Here is a 20,688-nt window from a genome sequence, read left to right as displayed (position 1 = left end):
CAATGAAACAAATGTGCTAGTTGGGTAGGCCTAGTAGACCAGTTGAGAGTGACCCGAAATTGTGCATTTAGTAAGTTTGGTTTATTGGTGTTTATTGCTCTAGTCATTCATTATATTGTACAGAAGGGGTTCCAGCCTCCCAGGCCAAATGCCTGGTGGATCTGTTAGGAACAAAGTGGTGGTTTTGTTGGGGATAGTGGCGTATTTGTAGGGTTAGATGGTGCTCATTTCCCTTTTTTTGTGAACAAAATGTGCAATTTGAACTCCGACCTGAAAAACGCAGCAATACGCCACAAAGCGTCTAGTCCGTCGGAAAACAACACGAAGAAGAAGTGGTGAGCGCACGCTGGTGCACGCGCGTCACATGAAGGGGATGCATACGCGCGGTGGCGGGGACTGAAGATGGCGGATAGTGATGTTGAACCAGAGCCCGACTGGAGTAATCGGCCTTCCAACACTGCCGAGGACACTCTCGTCGCCATGGAATGCTTGCTCACCACCTTGAGAGCGCTTGAAGCAACGCTCAGGCAACAAGACATTTCGGAAATATCATCCACCGAATATTGCGACAACTTCTGCCAGGTAGCTAGCGTGCGTGCATGCAAAACTCAAAGGAAAAGCTATGTTTTTTCGCATAGCTAAACTAGCTAGCGATGTTGGCTGTGTATGCGTCAGCGCCAATATGGCCTTTAGCTGCTAGCTGGAACATTTTGATCAGGATAAGCGAACAATATGCATCTAATGCACAATAAACGATCCCAGCAAAGTATAACATAACTGCATGACATAACCACCAATGATGTGCAAAACATAGCCATGCTATCATCAGTTGGGCTACCTAATAGTTAGCCAGCTAGCTAACGTTAGCGACCAATGTTGTCATGGTTGTTGTGCAAGCTTGTCCGAGAGAGAGACGGATGCAGTGGTCCAGGACGACAACCATGCATGCAAAATATTTTAGTACGATGTCCAGTCTGTACAAACTAGTAGTTAACTAGTTTATCGTGCTGCTATTTGCAACGTTTAGAATATTTAAAGTAAGCGGGGCGGGGTGTTTCACGTTTTGTTTCAGGCACTTGCAGGCATGCATGTAAATAGGCCTGCAGTGCAAGTGTTCTTCGTCAGCCTACTTATCAATTAGCCTAGTTAGATTATTTATTAGACATTTTATTTGTTAACTTCAACCTTACTTGTTTCATTATCGAGTTGAGGAGTTTATTTGACCCTCACGCTACAAAAACATGCTTTCTCTCTAGTTGATGGCAACAACGTGGTTCATCCACGTTCATTTTGTTTTTAACACTAACACTTGTGTCAAAATCAATATTCAAGTATAAATAATTTGAAAATGAAGACTATTTTGTTTTAAACAGACTGTTCTGTAGTATCAGTTTGCTATGCTGTTTTATCTACTTTCGTAAAGTTGAGAGTTTAAAGGGACAATCAGATTGCTACATCCTTGTTTTACTTTTAAATTAATGATATAGCCATTCATTCTTGAATATAACTTTAAAATGGCTCAATCTTAGTTTTAACTGTCTTGTTTGTTTTATAGGCTTTTTCTAAACTAATGTCTTTGTAAAGAATGTCATTTTAAACACACACTGTATAACCTCAACCTGGTTGATACTATGTTGATATAATTGATGGTCCTTGCATATATAGCTCTGTCTATGAATTTGATAGTGCTTACTTTTCTCCAGCCCCATCCCTCAGCTGTTTACAGAATCAGTGGTGGGGAGATTACTTTATTGTTTGAACTGCAGACTTTCCATTTAACTATTTTACCGAAAAACCCTAAACTGGGTTAATTATAGCTGCTAACCATTAATTAGAAGTTAATTGGGTGTTAGATATACCCAGGCTGGAGCTTATTCTCTGGAGGAGCGACTCTCATATTTACCCTAGATGGAGGTTAAATTTAGCCAACCCACTGTAATGGTGGTAGAGAAGTGCACACTGAGGACTCTTGGCAAGAGAGGCTTTGAGGAAATGTTGATGTGACAGACTGGGGGTCCACAGCTCTCTAGGTACACCTTGTTTTAGAGCTGTCAAATACATAGGCTGTTCCCCCAGGCCCAATCAAGGTAAAGAGAGAGTGCAAGTTGGGACCAATCAGACAGGTACCCCACACCCACCAACCTGCCATGACAATTCATATATATATATATTTACTTTTCTACACGTAGATGGCGTAAAAGCGAGACTCATCACTTTGGACAAAAAAATAATGGGCCCTTCGTAAGAAACTGAAACAACAAATTCCATGCAATTTAGGAGGGAGAATAAAATAAATCCTAGGGGAAACACTCTGTAGCCTGTTTCCCCAATGAGCCTTGCCACACCTCACAGGAAGACTAATTAACAATGGCATATGGTGCTTGCCCTGCCTGCTATCAACACAATGTCTTTGGCATTCAGGGTGTTTTCCATAACTAAATAAGATAGCTGTTAGTTGTCTTAATCCTAGTGAAAGTGCAAAGAAAACATATTTTTTAATAACCTTAACCCAGCTGCCTGTTTTTTTTTTGTCATTGAAAGTGTTTTTGACTTCTCCATGACTGTCTTTGCAGGCACTGATGGACTACGCTGGGAGCAGGAATTCTGTGGAACATGGTCTTCCTCTCCTGGAGGTCTACTGCCTGGCCATCAACTGCTTTGCTGCTGCAAGGCCACATCTCACTGCAGACTCTGACACTGTTGCCCTGGTGTTGAAGAGACTAGCACTGTGAGTCAACTCAGTAACAGTGCTTTACATTGTTAGGGTTGTACCTAGATTATTATTTAGAAACTAGAGAAGTATAGTGATCACCACCCTTTCTACTGTGCGCTCCAATGCATAGCCTTCTTTTGTTGCTGACATGGCTTCATTGTTTTTTCTTTGTGCTGCATGTTAGAAATAGATAACGTTGTGTCATGAAGTTTCACAAGTTGTCCTTCGTTGTCTCTGTTATTTTGCTTCCAGGAGCTGTTTTGAACTGTTGCTATCTGTGCCTGAAAACGAAATCCCTTATGAGGCCTGGGTTCAATTTCACCGCTCTGTTCAGGTAAAGGATGGGCTGTGAGATGTTAAGAAATAGTAGCTAATGAGAGAGAGAGAAGATGGAAGGAAAAATAATGATTGGTCGACTGATTGAACTATAGAGAAGTGGATGCAGTATAAAGAGATGTATTTACTATCGCTTGGTGGTACTATTGACATGCTGTGTTGTTGATGAATGGCAGTGGCCCAAGCAATGTTCCCTGGGGAATACTACGTTATACACTGGTGCTGTCTGATCAAAATCAAATCAAATTTATTTATATAGCCCTTCGTAAATCAGCTGATATCTCAAAGTGCTGTACAGAAACCCAGCCTAAAACCCCAAACAGCAAGCAATGCATGTGAAAGAAGCACGGTGGCTAGGAAAAACTCCCTAGGAAGAACTCCCTAGAAAGGCCAAAAACCTAGGAAGAAACCTAGAGAGCAACCAGGCTATGAGGGGTGGCCAGTCCTCTTCTGGCTGTGCCGGGTGGATATTATAACAGAACATGGTCAAGATGTTAAAATGTTCATAAATGACCAGCATGGTCAAATAATAATAATCATAGTAGTTGTCGAGGGTGCAACAAGCACGTCCGGTGAACAGGTCAGGGTTCCATAGCCGCAGGCAGAACAGTTGAAACTGGAGCAGCAGCACGGCCAGGTGGACTGGGGACAGCAAGGAGTCACCATGCCAGGTAGTCCTGAGGCATGGTCCTAGGGCTCAGGTCCTCCGAGAGAAAGAAATAAAGAGAAAGAGAGAATTAGAGAGAGCATATTTAAATTCACACAGGACACCGGATAAGACAAGAGAAATACTCCAGATGTAACAGACTGACCCTAGCCCCCCAACACACAAACTACTGCAGCATAAATACTGGAGGCTGAGACAGGAGGGGTCAGGAGACACTGTGGCCCCATCCGATAACGTGCCGTGGTTCTTGACCACCTGGGGCCTGTTTGATAGGAAGTTGGGAATCCACCAGAGGGGTTTGAGTAAATGTTTTACATTGAAAGTAAATGTGTTCTGGAAGAAGGGAGTGAAAGCATGACAACACATTAGGAGGGGGAATTGAGACAAGTTGCAGTGGGGATTTTTTTATTTCCAATCCAAATCTTGATATAGTGAGGACCTGTCCTACATTACATACTTTATAGGGCTGGGACAATACCAGTATCGCGATACTCATTAGTATCGTGGCAAGGAAATGAAACAAACAGCGGATTGTAACTTCTTTAGGAAAACGTCCCTAATGTTAGAAACAAACATGTTGTCATCCAGAGTCACATTTACTTTCCAAGCTATAGCACACAATATTTTATATACCGCATGTTTTTAAATTACCAAAGAGTCTGGTCTGCTTCATGTTTTCATTTTTTTGCTGTGGAAAAAAATATTGTAATACTGGTATCGTCACAGCCCTATTACTTTACCGTGCTGTCACTGTTACCTCACCTGACATTTGTGGCACAACCCCCTTTTTTGTGTGTTCTTGCCGGTTTTGCAGGTGGCCCATGATGCCTTGTTGGAGTATGGGAGCATAGATCTACAAGCCCTCCTCCAAATCACAGGGGAGGGTGGAGCGTGGAGTAACCCTGTCCTAAGCGCCCTTCTCACCGGTCATCCTACAACCGCAGAGGAAGGTCACTATCACAACCTTACTCTATTGTCAACAGTGCAATAATAAAGTAGCAGTGACTGTAATAAACCTCATCTTGTCTATTTGATGTATTTTACTATGATTCCGGTCAGCCAATCAGCTAGCATCTGTTGCTTTGTCATGTTCCTGTAGTTGACGCGTACATCTCCTTGGAGGGGGAGGGCTTCATGGAGATGCGAGTTAAACACCTGGAGAAAGTGGGGGAGGTGGCGAAGGCTGTGGTACTGGCTAAGGCCTGTGCTGAATGCCATCTTGTCTCCAACCAAACCACCTTCCGCCAGACCTATGTCTCTCTCCTCTGCCAACTGCTGCCGGGCGAGGAGGCCATCATGGAGGTCTGTCAGTGTGTTGTTGAGTTCAGCTCAGTTGCATTATTATTCATACTGCTATTTAAATAGCTTTCAGAGAATGCTATTATGTAAGGAAATAAATGTGATGGCTTAGTGAATTTGACAGTATTGTTCGTTTGAACTCCTTTGCCCTTAAAATGTAAGTGATATTTTCCACAATACTGTAGTTTGTGTTTTCAGAAATTATTCGTACCTCTTGGCTTATTCCACATTTTGTTGTTACTGCCTGAATTCAAAATGGATTCAATGGATTTAGACACAATACCCCATAATTACATATTGAAACATGATTTTACAACATTTTGCAAATGAAATGCAGCAATATCTCATTTACATAAGTATTCACACCCTTGAGTCAATACATGTTAGAATCAACTTTAACAGCTGTTCTGGGTAAGTCGCTTAAGGATCCGCCACTTAAAAAAAATAAGGCCTAAAATGGCATACCCAAATCTAACTGCCTGTAGCCCAGGCTGTGAAGCAAAGTTATGCATGTTCTTGGTACCATTTGAAAGGAAACACTTAGACGTTTGTGGAAATGTGAAAGGAATATAGGAGAATATAACACATTAGATCAGGTAAAAGATAATATAAAGAAAAAAACAACCATTCTTTTTTTTTTTTACCATCTTTGAAATGCAAAAGAAAGGCCATTTTATTCCAGCCCAGGTGCAATTTAGATTTTGGCCACTAGATGGCAGCAGTGTACATGCAACGTTCTAGACTCATCCAATGAACCATTATATTTCTGTTCAAAATGTTGTATCAAGTCTGCCCAAATGTGCCTAATTTGTTTATGAATAACTTTTCATTTTCAAAATTGTGCACTCTCCTCAAACAATAGCGTGGTATTTTTTCACTGTAATAGCTACTGTAAATTGGACAGTGCAGTTAGCTTAAATTCTTGTTAATCTTTCTGTAATACCAGATATGTCTATGTTCTGGGAAATGTTCTTGTTACTTACAACCTCATCCTAATCGCATTAGCTTACGTTAGCGCAACCGTCCCGTGGAAGGGACACCAATCCAGAAGAGGTTTTAAGAGCTTTGCACACCTGGATTGTACAATATTTGCAGTAATTAATAACTTCACCCTGCTCAAAGGGATATTCTATGTCTGATTTATTTTTTGCCCATCTACCAATAGGTGCCCTTTGCGGGGCATTGGAAAACCTCCCTGGTTTTGGTTGAATCTGTTTGAAATTCACTGCTTGATTAGAGACCTTACATATGTTTGGGGTGATGTAGATATGTACTCATTCAACATCATGTTAAACACCATCTTTGCACACAGTGAGTCCATGCAACTTAGGTGACCTGTTAAGAATATTTTTTACTCCTGAACTTATTTAGGGGTTGGAAACGTATTAACTCGAGACATTTCAGCGTTTTTGTTTTTAATTAATTTGTTAAAATGACTAGAAACATAATTCCACTTTGACATTATGGGGTATTGTGTGTAGGCCAGTGACACATCTCAATTTAATCAATTTAAAATTCAGGCTGTAACACAACAAAATGTGGAAAAAATCAGGGGGTGTGTATACTTTCTGAAGGCCACTGACTTGGCCTTTTATTTATTTATCCCACAGATATCCAGACTGGACTGTAAGGATGTGCTGGATATTACATGCAATTTGGAGACCGAGGGGGAGGATAACACGGCCTTCATCCTGTGTACTACCTTCCTAACTCAACAGTTGCAGCAGCAGAGCCTGTACTGCTCCTGGTGAGTTTTCAGTGGTCAATGTCAAGAGTTTTGCAAAGCATATGGATAAATTGAAATTCTTATTTCTGCGCAGGTGTGTTTTTGGGTCTTGTTCTAATTTTATATTTTTCTATGCTACTTCATCTTTTCTGACTTTTAGGGAGCTCACACTGTTGTGGAGTAAGCTGCAGAGAAGGATCGACCCATCTTTGGAATCACTGCTGGAGCGTTGCCTGCAGCTAGGTGCAATTGCTAAGACTGTCTACCATCTGCTCTTCCTTGTGCGTGTCATCCGGACAGAGGTAGGAGAATAGACTTTTCTACCTCTGATTTTGATATGTCATTGCAATATAAAGTTAACTTATTTTAGTAAAATATCAGTTACAATTTCCCAAAATGTAAAGTAACTGCCCAGTGTTTGCAGATTTCTATGAAATATGACCTATAATTACTTACAATATGAGTGAAATCGTTTTAGTTCCAAAAAATGATAATTAAGTATGTTAAAAAGCAACTTTTCTGTGTTGGAATGATGTCGGCGTACCCCAACAACAGAATGGTGTGGGTGTATAGACGGGTTGGTTGTTTAATAACAAAAGCAATGCGTGCGCAACTATGGGGTAAAACGGACCGGTTGGCTTACACTGTTGACGACATATATAATTAGCCTCAATGTTTAATGAAAACATAAATACATTTGCTCAATGAGCACTTACTGTCTCTGAAATACATTGTTACAATTGTTTGAGCCATATTAGCATAGACATGACATCAGTCAAAACAAGACATGGTATCAATACAAGATACATGCTGAAATGAGCCATCTGCAATGTCCCACAAGGAAGATTTTTGTCATTGTTGCTAGACATCAATGCGCGCATCATTTTCATGACGTTGTCAGCCAACCCGTCTATACTGGTCATTAAATATTCATGTAAGTAAACCGCTAATTGGCCAGCTCAATCCTCAGTGAGATGACGACATGTTCTGAGGAAATGGCAGCATTTTTGAAACGGTCTGTTTGAGATAGGTTTGAGGTGGGGTTTTTGAAGTGTTTATTTTTTTATTTTATACTTTGGCCACGAGTATATGACGAGTCAACAACATTTGGATATGACTTAACAGAATATTTTTTTTTAAGTGAAATTTTCACTGGGCAGTTACTTTAAATTGTAGGCCACTGTCACACCATTGGAAAAAACGATCTCATGTTTATTCTACAGGCAGAGGAGCTGGGTCTGGCTTCATCTGTGGAGTTATGTGTTAAAGCACTACAGCTCCCAAAGCAAGAGGACACAGAAACGAGGATATCTGTGTGCAAGACTGTATCCTGCCTCCTACCAGACGATCTTGAGGTGTTGCGGGCCTGCCAGCTGACAGAGTTTCTCTTAGGCCTCTCTCATGTGGCCTTCAGCACCCTTCAAGAGCTCTATCTGCGGCCCGATCAGAAGTATGACCAGGAAAATGCCATTATCCCCAACTCGCTGCGGTGTGAACTGCTCCTGGCACTTAAAGCCCACTGGCCTTTCGACCCTGAATTCTGGGACTGGAAGACACTAAAGCATCAGTGCATCATGCTGCTGGGGCTTGAACCTGAGCCGGAGGAGGAAGAGGAGAAAGGGAGGGGGCAGGAGGAGGTTAGTCTTGAGCAGGATGTAAAGGAGGAGGTGGAGACGGGATTTGTTGATATGCCAAAAGAATATGTAAATGGGACAAGTGGAAGCATTGATGGTCATGAGAAAGATGAAGAAAATGACCGGGACAGTAAACCACCTTCAAAGCCAGATGCTGAGGGTACCTCAGAGCAGGGTTCACTGCAGAAAAAATACAAGTTCTTCTGCAAGATTTGTAAGAAATCTGTTACTGAGACCCGAATCCTTCTTCACTCTAAGAGGCATGAAGAAAACGGTGTTTCCACCTGCCCTGTCTGCCTGAAGAAGTTTAAGAGCAGAAAGGATTTTATCCCACACACCAAACTACACCTTCAAATGCCATCCAGAAGCACTCGACAGAAGAAAAAGGACAAAAAGAGGGTTGATTTGGATAAGGAAATGGAGGAGGACGACTTGGATGACTTGGAGCCTGGTGAGATTGCCCTTGACCCATCCTTAATGCTGTACTACCAGTCCACACATGATCCTGATGTTCTGGAGCACATTTTAGAGCAAGCTTCATCTGCACCCAGGAAGCCTGGTCATGAGGATAACATCACAATTGAATACATTAACGTTCATTTTGAATTGCAGAATCGTGACATATACACATGCCCTGCTACTCACTGTACAAAGACTTTTAAGCATTCCAAGTACCTGGGTGTGCACCTTAAATCAGAAGACCATGTTAGCGACGAGAATGTGAAACATTATTGTGAAATGAGAGACCGTAGGGAAAAGTGCACTTACTGTCGGCGCCACTTCATGTCTGCCTATCACCACCGCAGGCATCGGCGTGTGCACTACGGTGACCTGCCTTACATGTGTATGGTCACAGATTGTGGTGCTCGTTTCAGCACCTCCAATGAGCTTGTCACACATAAGCAGAGCCATGGCTTTCAACTTAGCTACCAGTGTGAGCTCAAAGGTTGTAGTCTTTCTTTCTGTGACTTGGGGCAGGTATACCATCATGAAGCACAGCACTTTCGTGATGCAGCATACAGCTGCACTAGCCTTGATTGCAAGAAGTTCTACTTTTCTAAAAAGGAATTTGGCCGGCATTTAGCCACACATGGCATTACCTTCTCTGAGGAAGACTTTGAGGCACAGAGGAAGGCCAAAAGAAAACATCTTGACTCCATAACAGAGGAGATAACCAGCCCCAAAAAGTCGTGTGACATAAAGACTGTACTGGAGGAGGTAGTCAACGGGGAAAACAATGCTACTTTCTCTACATGCAGTGCCTCCTCCTCACAGATTTGCAAGGAGCCCAAGGGAACAATGGCATCTGTTGCTGTGTGCTTTGATGGAAAAAAGTTCACTTGTGGTTTCGAGAGGTGTGGATTGACCTTCTCCAAAGCTAGAGATGTCCACCAGCACCTAAGGTGTGTTCATCCAGAACATTTCAAGTCTGAGAATAAGGAACGCAAAAATCTTATCAAAGAGAAGGACTTGAAATCGAAAGGTCTAAAGATAAAAACAGAGAAGAACAACGATGACAAGAACAAACATGAACTTGCAGCTTGTCTGCTAATGAAGGGGTCAAGCCAGGAAAATGCTTCTATTAAGAACACAGCAATATCTCCCTCAAGCCTGGACAATGACCCTTTGAGAGAGATTTTGATTGGGCTTAGCCAGCTTAGTCTGACTCTCTCCAGCTCTACAAATGGATTTTGTGAGCCCTTCCATCCAATCTCAGGATCCACATCAAAGATATCCTGCCAGCAGGGTCTTGGTACCAGGTCCCCAGTTGTGTTTTTGCAAAAGCGAGCGCAACCCGCTGTTGGCAAGAGGGTGAAACTGACATCAAACACTGAATCATCAGTAGCCCACAGTCTACCCTCAGAGCAACACTTAGATGCAGACCAGGTCAGCCCCTTTGTTTTGCAAGCCTCTACTAAACCATACTTCTGTGAGCTTAATGATTGCAACTTTAGAAGTGTGACCAGCACAACCCTAATGCGCCACTACATGAACAAGCATAATTTCTCAGAGAAGAAGGCGAAAGGAATGAAGATCCTCAAATCACTGACATTTAAGCCATTTAAGTGTCACCTCTGCTCCAAATGCCATAGAGAGAAGACGGACTTGAGGGTTCATTATCTTCAGACGCATAGACTTAGCGAGGCAGTTGTGGAGCAAATGAGCTGTTGGTCTAAAAAGCGGGTTGAGGGTAAACCCCCAGAACCCACCAAGCCAACAGTCTCCATAACACAACCCCCAGAACCCACCAAGCCAACAGTCTCCATAAAACAACCCCCAGAACCCACCAAGCCAATAGTCTCCTTTACACAGCCCCCAGAACACACCAAGCAAACATCCTCCTTTACACAAAAATCTCAGACCCCCACCTGGCAACACCCCTCCTGGCAGCAGAAGTACCAAAAAAAGAAAATAATGCGACAAAATATTGTACAATTTGCTAAATCTGGAGACAAGCGTAAGAAATGCAGTCATGCTCCATCTTCTGTGCAGGATCACTTCGAAGAGGAGGAAAGTGAAGATGGAGGTATGCGAAGAGGCAAGGGCGGCATTTATATGTGCAAGCTCAAGGACTGTGGGGTTATTTTCTCCCACACCTCCAGTCTTTATCGCCACCAGAAGAAGTTTCATTCGCAGGTGATGGGACATCCTTCCGTGCTTTCAGAAGACCCAGCTTTACAGAAGTTTAGGTGCAGCTATGCCAACTGTAATGCTTCTTACCTCCTGAACAGTAGCTTGGTGCGACACACAGAGAGTGAGCATCCTAACCAGGCGACCAGTAGCTTAAAGCGTCACAGAAAAAGTGATCATCCTAACCAGGCGACCAGTAGCTTAAAGCGTCACAGAAAAAGTGATCATCCTTACCAGGCGACCTTGTGCTGCAAGTATGACGGCTGTACACAAGTGTTCACCCAAAGCAGTAGTCTGAAAAAACATGTACTCTCTAGCCACCTCAATTATTATGATTCACTCGTATTACGTCTCCAGAATACTCACAAGGACACGTCAGCCACTGGATGCCAAAAGAAGCTGATCATCACATCTACGCCACAGAAAGATGCAACCAAGCTACCCCTCAGGCAATCTCTAAGACACTGCCCAAAGTCTCCTGAAGATGTTAAGGCTGAAGAAACTAGTGAAGAGCAAGAGCAAGATGAAGATGACGGCGAAAATGTGTCAACTGAAAAGAAATCCAGAAGGTTTGAAGATATGGTATTCCGTTCCCATGAGGAGGCCTTGCAGATGTGCCAAGATCGTTCTCAACGTAAAGCCTACCCGTGCATGGTGCAAGGTTGTGATTCTGTAGTGAAATTTATACGTAGTATGCGCCGTCATTATTTGACTTGCCACAAATTAACCAATCATGTTTTTGAATTGAATGAGGATAAGCTTGTGTTTAGTGCAGAGCAACTGGATGAGCTGATTCAGAGGAATACTGTATTATCTGCATGCCCTGATATGACGAGGGCACCTAACGGAGTTCTGAAGATGGAGTATCAAGCAGAGCCAGATAACCCTGGTGGTCCATCTGTCCCTATGAGTCTGCACTCCATCGAAGCAGACACACTTGATGAGCATGACCCACTGGGGTTCAAAGAGGAGCCACCTGCTGAGAGGAATGTTTTGGTGGGTGCCGATGACTTGCTTTATGGAGAACCTAGTGGGCACACTGAAGAGCCTGTTACTCAAAACAGCCAAGAGGAGAGGCCAAGGCGAAAATCCTCAAACCCGCCCGCTCTTGATCTCTCTCCACCATCCTCCCTCCGATTCAGTGTTGATGAGGGCTTCATGGACAGTTCAGGCAAAGATGGTGGCAAACCAACAATTTCTGTGCCATTGCCCTCCCCTCAAGCCCGCCAGCCACTTAAACGTAAGAATGAGCTCTCTGAGCTCCTTCCCATTCCAAAGGACCCCCAGCCTCACAGCCCTCCCCCTCGCACATTTGACCTGGCTGCTTATAAACCAATGGGATTCGAGTCATCTTTCCTGAAGTTCATACAGGAGAGCACTAAGGATGATATGAGGCCCCGGGCTTCTCACTGCAACAGCCACAGGCCTGAACCACCTGTGGTGTCTGCTCGGCGGCGGGATTCCTACAGACGTAACTGTTCTGTAAAGGAGAACAGCCAGATGGGCCTCACTACTACCCGTAGCAGGCGGGCTCGATCTTCCCCACTTCAGCCTCTTCCCAGGACAGGGGAATACACATCAGTCCAGAACTTGCGCCTCATCTTGGACAAGGCTCTGACGGGTTGTGGTGACCTAGCCATTAAGCAGCTGCAGTACCTCAGGCCCGTGGTAGTTCTTGAGAGGCCAAGGTTTTCCACCTCCTTGCTTGACCTCTTCCCCACAAAAACTAATGATAAGCTACTTCTCGACAGTTCGTAGAACTGAGTACCTTTGTGTCCAATATAAAGACTATCCCAGTGTTTTTTTTTTTCTAATGTAATTACTACTCTGATATTATCAGTATCTTTTTAAGTTGCCAAACTGATTAGCTCAAGTACCTTAATTGACATACAACAGATACGTGTGTAAAATGATCCTTCCCCTGATTTTTTAAAAACTTCTTTAGAGTATTTGTATTACATTTCTGTCAGGTGATGAACGTTCTAATGTGTATATATATGTATATATATGCGTCTTCTCACTACACAATGAAGTTTTTTATAAAACATTTTCAAATATTATTTAGAACGGTGTAGCTCATTGTACCATTTCAATGCTATTAATTTGTCTGAAAATAGCTTTCATGGGACAGAAACATCTCATTTGCCCACTAATAACTTGAGGAAAAATGTTGTCCCCTCTGAATATCAAGACCCCTTTCTTTTTTTTTTCCAATGCAGTGGGCAGATGTGTAATGCTTTATAAGAATAATAAATGTTTGAATAGGCCCTTTCAAAAATATGAAATTGCATTGTCTATCTTTATTTTCCTTGTCATGCCTTTACATTGATTAGTCTTTAAACTCTTCAGGGAACTAGTCAGTATTAAATAGTCCACTATATTTTCACTATCTATGAAAATAAACCCATTTTACTTTAGTGGCTTTTCTCACAAGAAAGTGTTTCTATAACGAGTGTGCCCACTAGCAAAGTGGCACGTGCGCTCTAGCAAAAAGCGTGCAGTTAAAGTATCTATCTGCACACTGTTGGCTAGAACGCACGTATAGCCTATATGGTGAGATTATTATGGACAAAAGATCAAGATTATTTTTATTTGTCAAATGGCAACTAAGCATCAATGATAATATCGCCAGAATAAGACCCTCTATTTATTGGAAATGAGCATCAAGCTCATCACCTTGCACTTTCACCGCCCTGTGAAGTTGATCGTAATTTATTTAATCTGTAGCCTAATAAACTGCATGATTTCCCGACCAGTCGTAGTGGAAGGACCACACGTCATCGTGATACTCCCAAGTTTTCTTCAATATTATGGTTATATCAATATTTGTGCATAAAAGCGTTTCCACTGACTTCTCTCGCATAATTAATTTTATTGACACCAGTTGTGAAGAAAACCCATTTGGAAAGTTTACCGACCATGTCTGTTTCTGTCAGGCCTGTCATGAGGTACTTTACTTGCATAAGGTTGGATGAAAACCTGGTTTGACATTTCAGATTAAGGAATGATCATTTTTCACAAAGCAGTTTGGTTGTAGTGAACAACACTGAACAAAAATATAAACACAACATGTAACGTGTTGGTTTCATCAATTCATCAACCAGAAATGTTCCATATGCACAAAAAGCTTATTTCTCTCAAATGTTGTGCACAAATTTGTTTACATCCAGGTTAATGAGCAAGTTTTCTTTGCCAAGATAATCCATCCACCTGACAGGTGTGGCATATCAAGAAGCTGATTAAACAGCATGATCATTACACAGGTGCACTTTGTGCTGGCGACAAAAGGCCACTAAAATGTGTAGTTTTGTCACACAACACAATGCCACAGATGTTTTGATGGAGCACGTCTGTAATAAAAGTCCTTTTGTGGGGGAAAACTAATTATGATTGTCTGCACCCCTGCCTAGTCATGTGAAATCCATAGGTTAGAGCCTAATTTATTTATTTCAATTGACTGATTTCCTTATGAACTGTAACTCAGTAAAATCTTTGAAATTGTTGCATGTTGCATTTATATTTTCTTCAGTATACTTTTTCAAAATAACTTTAGTTAAGTAAACTATATGTTTCTTAAGGGTAGCTTAACTTTTCCAGGTTGAAGTAATTGGTGGCTGGGTAAACTGGGCTCCCGAGTGGCGCAGCGGTCTAAGGCACTGCATCTCAGTGCAAGAGCCGTCATAACAGTACCTGGTTTGAATCCAGGCTGTATCGCATCCGGCTGTGATTGGGAGTCCCATAGGGTGGCGCACAATTGGCCCAGCGTTGTCCAGGTTTGGCAAGGGTAGGCCATCATTGTAAATAAGAATTTGTTCTTAAGTGACTTGCCAAGTTAAATAAACTATTTAAAATATGTTTTCAGATGCACAAACACTGGTTAGTGTGGTAGGAACAGGACCAAAACAAGGGAGAAGTTGAGCCTTGCACTTCAATGCTCTTAGTTGATGTGTAAATTGACCCACTATGCTGTTTATTTTCTGCATCTACATCATATCGCTGAGACTACCTTTTAAGGTCTATTAATAAAAAGGCATATAAGTGGTATTAAACTGTTCATTATTCAATGGTTTTAAATCTGCAATGATCAGTTTGCAATAATGTGCAATCATCATTTGGGAAGAAAGGGAAAAAATGATAATTTCAATGTCTTTTTAACTGTTTATTGCAGATTTATGAACTTAGCTAAACTGCTAAACCTCTTAATATGATAAGGAATAAGACGGGTGTGTTCAATGATTGACCAGTTGTGTTCAAAACCAAGGGCTACATTTATTAGTTGATTATACTGAAAATCAAAAGATTGGTTTCACTGGGGTTGGGAAAATGTCTGATTACAAAACAGGGGAAGATAGAAGATGGTGGTTGTCAGACAGCCAACCCAAAGACACAGACTATACAGTATGTGGTTTTGTTCTCCCATCTCACCATACAGCTTCCTGGAAGAGAAACAAACACAGATTGTGATAGTTCCCATTCCAACATTCTACAGATGATGAAAAACCATTGTGGGCCTCTGCTGTTGCTTAGCTTTGTAGACACTGTCTGCAAAACATTGTTATGTTGCTTACTGTCCATAGTGTTGTCCCAGAAGCAAGAGCTGGCAGTGTGCAGGCCTGCTCCATTTTTCTGCAGTATGATGCAAGTCACTAATGATGAACACAGTAAAGATGCGTAAATCATTACCTGATTTTGTTGGGTCCTTTCATTGCCATACTTTTACATTTTACAAATGTACTGTACACAACATAACAAGAAGGGTTACCTATGTATTTAAAGGGTTTTCCTAGTTTGGACAGTTGATTCAGACTTGTTTCCACCACACTGGATGTCCATTGGTTAATTCGATTTTGTTGATAGGCACTGCTTCCAATAGTTGTCTCCACAGTCTAAGTATTTATTTCAGTTAACACCGACATGTCAATCACCACTTGTTTAGGAAATTGCAAATACATTTTATGATTGTAGTAATATCACCAATTGCGCAAATACTTACATCTTTTATGATTGTAGTTATATCATCAACGACAAATGCAGTCTGAAAAGGGAGCGAAAATATTAATTTTTCTAGCTAGGAAAGTAACATTTGCAGTATGACATTTGGTGTTTTTGTCTCTTGTTTTATTTCCCACATACGGTATATAGCCACCTGATTTTAGAGGTCAGTTTATCTGGCCCGCTCAAATAATAGACATAACGTCACAGCAACATAATGTTGTCAATGTGATACAATGCAACAATATACCGATGCATGAACCATGCAGCCGGGAAAGACCTCAAATGTTTCCCCAAGATAATTTGATGTAGCGTTTTTTCTTTAAACCTACCTCTTCAGATAATTGAAATTCGTCCATGGTCCTGTGGCGTATGACAGTTTTAGATGGTTGCTATAGGGACCTCCAAACAAATATGTCAACGTCAAATCACGGGGACCTGAATCTGTGCAACATAAATTCTGAGATTATTTGGTTTCAAGTTTAGGCTATTATTTCCGACTATAGTGTAAATAGGATTTTATTTTCAATACCCTTTTATGTCTATGCCATATCCCGAATATTCAGAAAAAGGGGACGTTTTAAGATGCCAGATATTTTAATTTATTTCTGGATAACATAGGCCTTAAGCACAAATGTGTGGACATGATGTAATGAAAAACATTAAATGGAAATAATGGATGGAATGTTGTGGAGAAAGACGCCTAACTAGGCCCTGTCATAATTATCTGCAGCGTTTGTGAAGTCATGCGTATAGAATTACTAGAATCTCATTTTAGATGCTGGAATGTCGACCAATTTGTGGGAAATAAAATTGCTCCACAACACGTTTTATCAGTGTATTTCATCCATCTAGCCAGTTAAAATGTAAAAACGTTGATTGAAATGGATTGGATTGAAGGAGTTGAATCCCAATCATCTGAGTTGTCAAGGATGCGTTGTGCATTAACGACAGGCTTCACTGGTAGCAACAGAGTCAGACATGCAACTTTCAATATGGTTGTCTCGTCGCCGAAGACTGTCTTTGAAGGATGGAAATGCTTCACAGCTTTATTTGTGGCTGCTCTCTCCTACCTTCACAGGTAAGTGTGGTCCTAACTCCTGTCTCATCCATCATCATCACCCACAGCACAGAAGACAATTCAATGTCTATTCATCGGTTGGTTTAACGGAATTTCCTTGAAATGACGTGGAAACAACGTTGATTCAACCAGTGTGTGCCCAGTGGGCATCACCACCACCATCGGAGTGGCAGTTGACTACTTCAAGCAGCTTGATGCTATGTTTAATCAAAATGCATTACCATTAGTGAATGATTTAGCAGTCAAATGATCATGAAAGGAGGCCATAAACTCATTTTCTGTAACCAAATATTTCATTCAGCCACTCATAATCCCATGTTCATGTTTTGTCCATTAATAGTTATGTGTTAATTTAAAATGTAGTAATTATCCTTTTAAAGGCTATTGATGTGTTACATTCTCAACGTTTTCATTAAGGCTGCCTGGACTTGGGTGACCAAATGTCCAGCTAGCTGGAAGAACTCAGGGGAGAAGGTGGTGCGGCGAAGGTCCAGAAAAAGGCAGCAAAGCCCTCCACTGATCAAAGTCAAGCGGCTTGAATTGAAAGTGACTGCTATGAAGAGAACTTTGATGAAGCATGGTTCACATCAAACCTCCCCATCTTGTTCCTCCCCACACTGCTCTCAAAACATTCTCCAGACCAAGGGCTCTGTACACACCAACAGCTCTTCAGACTGGGAGAGTGCTGCATAGGTCATAAAGACAACATGGACTCCACTCCAAAGGAGACATTTAAATGGTTATTTCATTGACCCTGCAGTTTAGACTGTGCAGGACACCTATGTGTATACAGCATTTCATTGGCATGAGAAAACACTTGTTTTCTAAATATATTTTCTTTCAATAATATCTCTGCTGTCTCTTTCATTCTTGTACTAACAAAATGATAGGCACCACTTAAAAGGGCTAAGTAATCGGTCATACAGCCATACTACAACAAATAAATCTCTAATTGCTTGAAATCAATGCCTTCCCACAGGAGAATATTACTGATTATCTGTAATGTTCATAGCATGGAATAAATCCAAAATAGGTTTACCTACTCAGTTCACTTTGTTTCCACATTTTATTTGTATCCTTTATTTAACTAGGCAAGTCAGTTTAGAACAAATTCTTATTTTCAATAACAGCAGTGGGTTGTTCAGGGGCAGAACGACAGATTTGTACCTTGTTAGCTCAGGGATTTGATCTTGCAACCTTTCGGTTACTAGTCCAACGCTCTAACCACTTGGCTACGCTGCTCGGATGTTTATCACGCTCATAATCATGTTACTTTCCAAATTACTTTGTTTTCAGTCATTTTACATTCATGGTATTATTATATACTGCTCAAAAAAATAAAGGGAACACTTAAACAACACATCCTAGATCTGAATGAAAGAAATAATCTTTACATAGTTGAATGTGCTGACAACAAAATCACACAAAAATAATCAATGGAAATCCAATTTATCAACCCATGGAGGTCTGGATTTGGAGTCACACTCAAAATTAAAGTGGAAAACCACACTACAGGCTGATCCAACGTTGATGTAATGTCCTTAAAACAAGTCAAAATGAGGCTCAGTAGTCTGTGTGGCCTCCATGTGCCTGTATGACCTCCCTACAACGCCTGGGCATGCTCCTGATGAGGTGGCGGATGGCCTCCTGAGGGATCTCCTCCCAGACCTGGACTAAAGCATCCGCCAACTCCTGGACAGTCTGTGGTGCAACGTGGCGTTTGTGGATGGAGCGAGACATGATGTCCCAGATGTGCTCAATTGGATTCAGGTCTGGGGAACGGGCGGGCCAGTCCATAGCATCAATGCCTTCCTCTTGCAGGAACTGCTGACACACTCCAGCCACATGAGGTCTAGCATTGTCTTGCATTAGGAGGAACCCAGGGCCAACCGCACCAGCATATGGTCTCACAAGGGGTCTGACGATCTCATCTCGGTACCTAATGGCAGTCAGGCTATCTCTGGCGAGCACATGGAGGGCTGTGTGGCCCCCCAAAGAAATGCCACCCCACACCATGACTGACCCACCGCCAAACCGGTCATGTTGGAGGATGTTGCAGGCAGCAGAACGTTCTCCACGGCGTCTCCAGACTCTGTCACGTCTGTCACGTGCTCAGTGTGAACATGCTTTCATCTGTGAAGAGCACAGGGTGCCAGTGGCGAATTTGCCAATCTTGGTGTTCTCTGGCAAATGCCAAACGTCCTGCACGGTGTTGGGCTGTAAGCACAACCCCCACCTGTGGACGTCGGGCCCTCATACCACCCTCATGGAGTCTGTTTCTGACCGTTTGAGCAGACACATGCACATTTGTGGCCTGCTGGAGGTCATTTTGCAGGGCTCTGGCAGTGCTTCTCCTGCTCCTCCTTGCACAAAGGCGGAGGTAGCGGTCCTGCTGCTGGGTTGTTGCCCTCCTACGGCCTCCTCCACGTCTCCTGATGTACTGGCCTGTCTCCTGGTAGCGCCTCCATGCTCTGGACACTACGCTGACAGACACAGCAAACCTTCTTGCCACAGCTCGCATTGATGTGCCATCCTGGATGAGCTGCACTACCTGAGCCACTTGTGTGGGTTGTAGACTCCGTCTCATGCTACCACTAGAGTGAAAGCACCGCCAGCATTCAAAAGTGATCAAAACATCAGCCAGGAAGCATAGGAACTGAGAAGTGGTCTGTGGTCCCCACCTGCAGAACCACTCCTTTATTGGGGGTGTCTTGCTAATTGCCTATAATTTCCACCTGTTGTCTATTCCATTTGCACAACAGCATGTGAAATTTATTGTCAATCAGTGTTGCTTCCTAAGTGGACAGTTTGATTTCACAGAAGTGTGATTGACTTGGAGTTACATTGTGTTGTTTAAATGTTCCCTTTATTTTTTTGAGCAGTGTATATTGGATGAATCCCAGAATATATTCCAGTCTGTGCTAGCGAAACAGTCCTCATAATAATTATATGTAGGTCAGATTTTTTCCCTGTATTCATTGCTGTACCTTTTTTGGTACTGTACATGTGTATATACAACTCATGGGGAGGGGGGCAAAAGTGTATTATGAAAGCAACTAATGGCGTTGTGATGAAATTGTATCTTCTTACTTTACACATGCTAATAAGTACATTTATATATATATATATATATATATGTATATATAAATATATTTATATAAATGTATTTATTAGCATGTGTAAAGTAAGAAGATACAATTTCATCACAACGCCATTACCCTAACCCTAATTTATTCTTATTTCTTGCACTGACTCTCTTGCACAGGCTCGATGTATAGTCACTGGACTCTAACCACACACTCACACATACTACACTGACACTCCCACACACACGCACACAAAACACACACACAGGCATTTTTGAGGAGTATTTCTGTCTGTAATAAAGCCCTTTAAGTGGGGAAAAACGAATTATGTTTGCCTGGGCCTGGCCCCCCAGTGGTTGGGCCTGGCTGCCAAGTGGGTGGGCATATGCCCTCCCAGGTCCACCCATGGCTGCACCCCTGCCCAGTCATGTGAAATCCATAGGTTAGGGCCTATGTCTGATTTCCTTATATGAACTGTAACTCAGTAAAATATTTTAAATGGTTGCTTTTATATTTTTGTTCA

At 42.1% G+C, this 20,688-nt stretch overlaps 2 protein-coding genes across 2 annotated transcripts; one reads left to right on the top strand and one right to left on the bottom strand.

The window, feature by feature from the left end:
• The first annotated feature begins 305 nt into the window (after nt 1-305).
• Nucleotides 306-13,291, top strand: rlf (RLF zinc finger). Its single transcript, XM_014128598.2, has 8 exons — nt 306-582; nt 2,574-2,728; nt 2,966-3,047; nt 4,531-4,666; nt 4,816-5,018; nt 6,626-6,762; nt 6,902-7,043; nt 7,965-13,291. The coding sequence occupies exons 1-8, from the start codon at nt 403-405 to the stop codon at nt 12,762-12,764; spliced, it is 5,835 nt and encodes a 1,944-aa protein (XP_013984073.1). The 5' UTR covers nt 306-402; the 3' UTR covers nt 12,765-13,291.
• A 1,961-nt stretch (nt 13,292-15,252) lies between these two features.
• On the bottom strand, nt 15,253-16,394 carry dynlt1a (dynein light chain Tctex-type 1a). The gene is given in 5 exon segments (NM_001141503.1): nt 15,253-15,442; nt 15,575-15,652; nt 15,769-15,892; nt 16,000-16,041; nt 16,331-16,394. Coding segments are annotated over 5 exon segments (342 nt in total). The 5' UTR covers nt 16,358-16,394; the 3' UTR covers nt 15,253-15,371.
• Nucleotides 16,395-20,688: the final 4,294 nt, after the last annotated feature.

The sequence above is a fragment of the Salmo salar genome, chromosome ssa01, assembly GCF_905237065.1.
Source record: "Salmo salar chromosome ssa01, Ssal_v3.1, whole genome shotgun sequence".
In the NCBI taxonomy this organism is placed as follows: domain Eukaryota; kingdom Metazoa; phylum Chordata; class Actinopteri; order Salmoniformes; family Salmonidae; genus Salmo; species Salmo salar.
This window is presented reverse-complemented; position numbering and strand designations above follow the sequence as displayed.